At 44.7% G+C, this 8,388-nt stretch overlaps 1 protein-coding gene across 1 annotated transcript in view; it reads left to right on the forward strand.

Annotated features, from left to right (window-relative positions):
• The window catches only part of KIF23 (kinesin family member 23), a 28,820-nt gene that overhangs the window by 15,416 nt on the left and 5,016 nt on the right, over positions 1–8,388 (forward strand). Inside the window, exons 8-15 of the mRNA XM_045285852.1 lie at positions 975–1,054; positions 1,138–1,257; positions 1,450–1,576; positions 1,840–1,998; positions 3,845–4,002; positions 4,965–5,138; positions 5,222–5,398; positions 5,895–6,206. Coding sequence (XP_045141787.1) covers positions 975–1,054; positions 1,138–1,257; positions 1,450–1,576; positions 1,840–1,998; positions 3,845–4,002; positions 4,965–5,138; positions 5,222–5,398; positions 5,895–6,206 — 1,307 coding nt within the window. The remainder of the gene's footprint in view (positions 1–974; positions 1,055–1,137; positions 1,258–1,449; positions 1,577–1,839; positions 1,999–3,844; positions 4,003–4,964; positions 5,139–5,221; positions 5,399–5,894; positions 6,207–8,388) is intronic.

Below are 8,388 nucleotides of genomic sequence, written 5' to 3' on the forward strand. Positions count from 1 at the left end.
CTCTGCAAGGGGATCTCCAGTGGCCTACTAATGGGCTTTGGATCTCCACTCCGCACTCCCCCCATCATTCACTATGGTAAGATTTTTTGAGTAGACATGTGATTTCTATCTCACGCAAGTATGTAGGCTCCTTGGAGTTCACTGTGAGCAGGATGGACTCTGGGTTGACACCCCGATGTTGAAGGGGGCAGGGAAGTGAACAGACGGTTCCTGGAGAAGCTGGAGGTGTGGAGAAATAGGAGACAGGAACAGAGCTCACTGAGAGGCACAGCAGCAGTGGGAGTTAGGGTCAAGGAAGAGAAACCATGAACTATGAAAGGAGTACAGGGAGCGCAGAGGAGTTTTGATTTTCTGGGGAGTGGCCAGAGATGGAAATATGGTGAGGTTAGCTGACTTCCTGCCAAATGAACACATTTTTAAGTATATTAGGTGCCTGTGCAGGTTGGATAGATCTGTCAGACTGGCCTTTACTCAGTGACCCAAACGAGTGTTCGGAAGTAAGAGTCTAAGGAATCCTTGTTCATTTGTACAGGGAACAGAGGGAACGGGTGCCTGAGACTGCTGGCTGTGAGAATCAGCCGTGAACCTGCTGAGGTTAGGCGGTACGCTCTGCGGACTCTCTTTCAGAGTTTCTCAGGGCCAGCTCTAGCGTGAAGTGGTCATACCTTAGGACAATATTTTAATATCAGTTTTCATGCCCTCTCAGAATACAGACTTGGGGAGAAATCTTAAGTGGTTATTCAGTACAATATTTCATTTAGTAGAGAATTAGGGTAATTTGATAAGATCTCATAAAAATTACTTTTCCTGAAATGCTGCTTTGAAAGAGCTGGGCCATGTATGGATGCCAATTTTTTAAGATAAGCATTTAAAATCTGGTGTTTGAGTCCGTGTCATAGGTTTATGAAGTATAGGCTTATAGGCAAACAGATAATAGTTCATTGTTTTCCAATGTTTTTTTCTTTTTCTGTCAGGTAACATTAACCAGTCACTCATGACGCTGAGAACGTGCATGGAGGTCCTCAGAGAGAATCAAATGTATGGAACTAACAAGGTAGAGAACAGTCTGCTCATTGTTCGTGTGCTTTCATTTGTCTGCACTGGCCGCCATGTGTTTGGATTTGATTGTCTTTCTAGATGGTTCCATATCGAGATTCCAAGTTGACCCATCTGTTCAAGAACTACTTTGACGGGGAGGGAAAAGTACGCATGATTGTGTGTGTGAATCCAAAGGCTGAAGATTATGAAGAAAGCTTGGTCAGTTGAATTTATTTGTCCTATATATTATCCACGCCTCTGTAGGAAATTGCTAATTATTTGGATATGAAAAATAACATCTTTTGAAATTACATACTAACAACCAAACCATATTGCTTTTAACTAATGAGCTCGGAAGAAGGATTTGGGTATGCTTATTTTATTTTTAACGTCATTTGTTTTGTATCTTAGCAAGTCATGAGATTTGCAGAAATGACCCAAGAAGTTGAAGTAGCAAGACCAGTGGACAAGGCAATCTGTGGTTTAACTCCTGGGAGGCGATTCAGAAACCAGGCTCGTGGAGGTCCGATTGGAGATGGTATGATGGGATATTAATATAATTTGCCTTGTAATGGCCTCTAGTTTTTAAAAAAAATCCTTTTCCACTTGAGAGCCATTGGCTTCTATCCTTTTGAGAACAAAGCACAGAAAATGTGAACCCAAGTATAAAAGGCTTTTCTGGCTACCTACTTTTCTCTGGCCTGCGTGCTAACTGAACGGAGGCGTAATGACTCTGTCCGGCTGTTTCAGCGAGCTCCTCTCCCACGGTGTGTGTGACTCAGACTTCTTACCCCACTGCAGAGCCCATGGTGATGGATGTGGTTTTCCAGAGTTTCCCACCCCTGCCATCCTGCGAGATCCTGGATGTCAACGACGAGCAGACCCTCCCCAGGCTGATTGAAGCCTTGGAGAAGCGACATCAGCTGCGGCAAGCAATGATCAACGAGTTCAACAGACAGTGTAAGTGTAAGGGCAAAGCCGGTGCAGTCCATTCCCCTGCAAGTGCAAGGAACTTCCCTTGGTTTTTGTCACTGTACACGACAGTGTTCAAGGCCTTGCGCCATTAGACTGACAAGGAGCCATTTCTCACAGTTCTTATATTCCTGGCAGGTAAAACAAGAAAAGCCACCCAAGCTGCTTGGTTTTAGTTCCTACTATTGATATATGTGGAGTCCTGGTGGCATAGTGGGTTAAGCAGTGTGCTGCTAACTGTAAAGTCAGCAGTTCAAACCCACCAGCCCCTCGTGCTAGAGAAAGATGAGGTAATCTGCTTCTGTAAAGATTTAGGCTCAGAAACCCAAAGAGCGTTTCTGCTCTGTCCTACAGGGAGGGTCACTATGAGGCAGAACTGACTTAATGGCAGTTGATTGGGTTTGACTTTTCGGCTTCTATATCTGCAAGGCGCTTGACATAAAAACCAAACTCAATGATGTTAAATTGATGTCACCTCCTAGTGGCGCTCCAGAGCAGAGTAGAACTGCCCCTGTGGGTTTCGGAGACTATAATTATATACAGGAGTACATACCTATCGGGCAAATGACTTACTGCCTCTCTGTTCTTTATTTTTCCTACTGCAAGTACAGTATCAGCTGGTATATTGTGCTCAGTGAAAGCACTCTTTTATTAATAAGGTGTGAAGGGAGGTGGTATTTAAATTATCATTTTTAAATGAAATATGCTCAGAAAACTTAACTAATTTTCCCAGAGTTACATGATTGCTAAGTGGTATGGCGAGGATTTCGGCTCTGGCCTGACCCCTGTCCTGCACTACTTGCACATTTGTTGGCCGTGGCTGATCATTCGCCTGGAGGCGCTGGGTTCAAAGGGATTGTAAAGGAAAGCTGTGGTTCTTAACACCACTCCTTTTCTGCCCCCCAATAAGCAAAACCATCTCATGTAGACTTGAGAATCAAACTCCAGATTTCCTGTCAAATTTGTTTTCTGATTATAGACAGATTTTCAATTGTTGATTTGCTAAATAGTATGTTTTATATGCCCCAAACCAAAGCTGTTGTTCCTGAGTCAGTTCTGACTTGGGTGACGCCATCAAGTACCCCAACAGTGTACATTTGACTGCTCACAGCAAAACTGGTAGTTTGCGCCCATCCTGTAGCGGAGTCCTCTGTACGACCTTGGCTTCACACAGCTTCCTCTTCTAACTGCAGGCCCACCCCGTGGGATGGCGTTTGCACCTTTCCTACTTGTAACTCCCTTCCCTAGGGGGTGCAATGGATTAGCACCCAGCTGGGAACAAAAACTTGAAAGCAGTGGTTCTCAACCTTCCTCAACCTTTAATACACTCCGTGATGTTGTGGTGACCGCCCCCCTCCCCAACTATAAAATTTTCGTTGCTACTTCAAAACTGTAATTTTGCTAGTGTTATGAATCGGGTAACCTCTGTGAAAGGGTCATTGGACCCCCAGGTTGAGAACCACTGCTTTAAAGGCTTGCATTTACCCAGACATGCTTCAGAACCAAGGCTTGGCGATCTACTTCTATAAAACTACCCAAACCAAATTCACTGCCGCGGAGTCCACTCCAGCTCACACCAGCCCCACGGGCAGAGTTCAGGGGTCCTTCTGAGATTCCGTGACTGCACATCTTTACAGGAGCTGCCAGTGGGTTTGAATTGCTGACCTCCTGGTTAGGAGCCCAGTGCATACGTCACAGCTCCATCCCTACGACCTGCAGGCCTACTTTGACACTGGGTCGCCATGATAATTTATGCAGTGTCTGCCAATAAAGGACGGGCGTGTTGCCGATTTTGGTTCTGGAGTCCCACTGGGTCTGTGTGCTTTCGTTTCAGCTACCACTTTCAAAGCTTGGTTACAAGAATTCGACAATGCCGTTTTAAACAAAGAAAGCTACATTCAAGGAAAGCTAAGTGACAGAGATAAGGTGATCTCAGGACAGAAATTGGAATTAGAGCGGCTGGAGAAGAAGAACAAAACTCTAGAATATAAGGTTTGCTTTGGGGTTGTGATTATAGTGGGTGTATGTGCTGCCACTTAACTCTGGACTTGGGTTTCGCTGTCCCTGCTCTATGGCCAGTATCTGCTGCTTGCTGTACGTTATCACATGGTTATTTCCCAGGCTTCATCCCATTTCAAAGAAACAGGGCTGGGAGTGCAGAGCACAAAAGGGAGAAACCAGACAATATCTTCTCTAATTTCACAAGTCGGACGTTAGCAAGTGGAGGGGATGCTCTCTGACCTCTCTCTAGGTCTGCCTGGAGAGGACCTGTAATCACAGTGGCTTTCTGGTGACAGGTAGGGTTCCTCAATGCGCGAGAAGTAAATGATGGCTGAAGGAGCCAGGCAGTGCCGGCCGTTAGTATCTTGGGTGTGAGAGATACTAGCAAAATGCTGATCAGATCCAAGCTTCCCTTACAAATCAGGTTGAGAGCCCACCGATGGAGGGTGACGAGTGGGGGCTGCCACTGCGCAGCGTCATCCATTGCCAAAGAGAAGCTAACTGCAGTGTTGATTCTGAAAGTAGTCTGTAAAATTAAAATCCTAAGCCTTCATTTCAGAGCAGTGGTTCTCAACCTTCCTCATGCCGCGACCCTTTCATACAGTTCCTCATGTGGTGACCCCCTCCCCCATAAAATTATTTTCGTTGCTATTTCAGAACTGAAATGTTGCTACTGTTATGAATCAGGCCACCCCTGTGAAAGGGTTTTTCGACAGATTGAGAACCACTGTTGAGGAAAGCCAAGTATAACTCGGTCTTCCAGTGAGGAAGTTGTTTATTGGGTTCTTATTTCTAGGAATGGAAGTGGAAATTCTGGTGGAATATTAGAGGAAAAGTACTTCCCTTGCAGGGCTCTGTGTTTCTGTTTTTTCTCCCATAACTGCACATATAAACAAATTGAGAAGGTCCCTATTTGCTAGCTGTGGAAAATGTGTCGTGGTCTCCCTTCTCAGATTGAGATCTTGGAGAAAACGACGACCATTTATGAAGAAGACAAGCGCCATCTGCAGCAGGAACTCGAAACCCAGAACCAGAAACTGCAGCGACAGTTTTCTGACAAACGGAGACTGGAGGCCAGGTTGCAAGGCATGGTGACGGAGACCACCATGAAGTGGGAGAAAGAATGCGTGAGTGCAGAAGGGGTGGGGCAGTCGGGCACCTGCTGGCGGTGCTGTGAAGTAGTGTGTAACTTGGCACTGATGATCTGCAGGAGCGGCGCGTAGCCGCCAAACAGCTGGAGATGCAGAATAAACTCTGGGTCAAAGATGAGAAACTGAAACAGCTGAAGGCCATTGTTACGGATCCCAAACCAGAGAAGCCAGAGAGACCCTCTCGGGATCGAGACCGAGAAAAAGTGGCTCCCAGAGCTGCCTCACCGCCAGTCCCTGTGAGTTTATACCCTATGCAGGAACATATGTTTTGATGAGAAGTACCTTTCTCATTTTATGTCTTTAACCTTTTATTAAATATTTAAAAATTTCTCACACATGTAGCGATTTTAGTATCAATTTTTATTTTTTTCAACGATCATTTTATTGGTGGCTCTTACAGCTCCTATAAGAATCCATGCATCAGTTGTATCATGCATTTTTGTGCATATGTTGTCATCGTTATTTTCTAAACATTTAGTTTCTATTTGAGCCCTTGTTATCAGTTATTTTTCCCCTCCCCCCTCACTCCCTTCGCGACCCCTTGATAAATTATAAATTACTATTTTCATAGCCAATAACAACCGCTGTCTCCTTCCCCTCCCTCCCTTCTGTTGCTTGTCCCCGTTTAGTATCAATTTTAGATGGTTAAATCTTGGTATGCTAACAGAGAAAAGTGATGCTTGTTTCTCATTGTCTCAGCCTTGTTTATTAATCTCTCTCCACTTTTTTTAGCTTTCTAGTAACTATCTTGCTCAGATTTCCAACGGCCAGCAACTCATGAGCCAGCCACAGCTCCATAGGCGCTCTAACTCTTGCAGCAGCATTTCTGTAGCTTCCTGTGTCTCGGAATGGGAGCAGAAAATTCCTCCGTACAACACACCTGTCAGTGTCACATCTATTGCAAGGCGTAGGCAGCAAGAGCCAGAACAAAGTAAAACCTGTGTGGTGTCAGACAGAAGGCGGGGGATGTGCTGGACTGAAGGCAGGGAGGTGGTTCCCACATTCAGAAGTCAGATAGAACTAGAAGAGGATCCGTGCTGCAGGGTTAGTGCCAGCATTCCTTTACAGTATTGAAGCAGTAGATACGATCTATCTTGCTGTGTTGTTTTGTTTTTAAGTAACTTGGTTCATTGGTGGTCTCCAAAATAAACGAGCTCATTTGAAAGAATCCAGTCCCCCTGAAATTGAGGCCTGGCTCTTCATCTGAAAAAGCATAGTGTTTTTGGCAACAGAATGCATTTTGCATTCAGAGCTTAGCTCACGTGGACACAGCCAAAGTCATCTGTTTTTGCTTGTTTTGTATTCTTTTCGGTGATTTTTGTTTGTACAAGCTATTCTGTAGCACACAAAACCAGCGACTCAAAATCCAAGTACGGTTTGCAGGTGGAACTTTTGTCGTGGCTCCTTTCCTCCACATTAGGAGCCCCGGTGGGAGCAGAAAGGTCAGTGGTCCCAACCCATCAGCCAGCGCTGCAGGAGACCGTGCAGCCTGCGGGTCTGCAGACAGGAGGGCATCTCTGAGAGGACTTGATGTACATGGGCTGATTTTTCTCCAAATGAAGTATTTTGCTGTTTTTGAACTTTCCTTACTTTTTTTTAGAGTGCTTTCCCCCAGTCTTTTGTTTTGGAAAATTTAAAACCCAAAGTTGAAAGACACAGCAACAGCAGCCAAGTTCCTAGATTTGTCAGCGGCTATGTGATCAGTATTCTCAGGCCTTTGGCAATGACATTGTAGCACACAACCCTAACTTCCTTACTACCATCTCGTTCCATATGACACAGCTGGCATTCATTAGTTTCCTTTAACGTACCCACTGCCCATACCAATTCATAGCTTCTCTGTAGGACGTAGTAGAAGTGGACTGTAGGATTTCTCAGACTGTAAATCTTCATGGAAGCGGACTGCAGCATCTTTCTCCTGCTGAGCTGGTGGTGGGCTTGAACCGCTGATTTTTTGGTTGGTAGCTTGGTGCTTTAGCCATGGCACCCCCAGGGCTCCTTTTAATATACACTCCACAATTGCCCCCCGATTGAGATGCACAGGTTGCATTTTATCATGATGTCTCTGTAATCGCTGGTATAAAATGATTCCCTTACCCTTTCCTTTTTTTTTAAGAGTCCATGCCAATTGCAGGGTTAAATGTCCAGAAGTTGCTTTGAATTTCCATTTTAATTGCTTTATCCAAACTCCTAAGGGCTCGGCCTCATTCAAGGGTGTTCAAACAAATCCACCTGGATACTTTGATTCTTAAGGATTACCGTTTCCGGAACACATGGACCAAGTTAATTGTGTGAATTTACTTTTAGTAAAATCTTAACATAATTCATTTAGTTTTTTTTAAACAAATTAATCTTATAGTAATTATGTGTTGTAGAATTTTCTGCTTGTATCATTTTGAACTGTAAGCGTGGCCTGAATTCCGATCATTCAGGGCTGGTGGTGAATTTAACCATTGTTTAACATGCAACAGAGTCTCCCGAGTCACTTCAGCGCTTGATGGCAGGCTCTGTACCTCAAACGTTTCTGCGGGAACACGTGACGGTGACTGGTCTTTCTAATCAACACGAGTAAATTCCCTCCTCTCACGGAGCTTTACAGACTGAAACTACACAGGCGTGCTTGCTTGGGGGGGGTCTGCTGGCTACTGGGGTAGTAACTCATTTGGCTCGGGGACATTGAAGAGGGTTTACTGGCAATCTTTTTACTGAAACCAAATCATTTTAGAAGTGCAGCAGAAAAATTACTCGAAGGCTCTCAGGTTAGCACATCAGCATCTGAGTTTTTATAAAGAAACGATACTGAGTGGATTGAATTCATATACTTTGACGAGGGAACAAAACCTGAAATATTTACTTTATAAATACTAGCAGATTGTAAGAAGGCTATCTCTCCCTTTCCCGAAAGTCTCAGGTCGTACTTGTGAAGCTCGTTTCAGAATTATCACTAAATTAAATGTATTCAAGAAAATGTTTGAGTGGTAGGTCCAGCTTGTCTATAGAAGTGAAGTAAGACGTTGCATTTCCTCCCCAGGCCAGGCCAGTGACCTGCAGGTAGGAAAGCACAGGCTGGCTGATGGTGCACAGTTGCAGATTTGTCCGCCCCCTGCAATGCTGACCTGTGGGAGGAAATTCACTATAGGTTGGCCAGGAAGCACAAGTAAGCCTGTGCTTACCTCACTGAGTAATCCGAGAGTGATTTCTACTGTACGGAGTCAGAGGCTACATT

Source organism: Echinops telfairi, unplaced genomic scaffold (genome assembly GCF_000313985.2).
Source record: "Echinops telfairi isolate 266 unplaced genomic scaffold, ASM31398v2 ScPeMD7_7475;HRSCAF=8513, whole genome shotgun sequence".
NCBI lineage: Eukaryota > Metazoa > Chordata > Mammalia > Afrosoricida > Tenrecidae > Echinops > Echinops telfairi.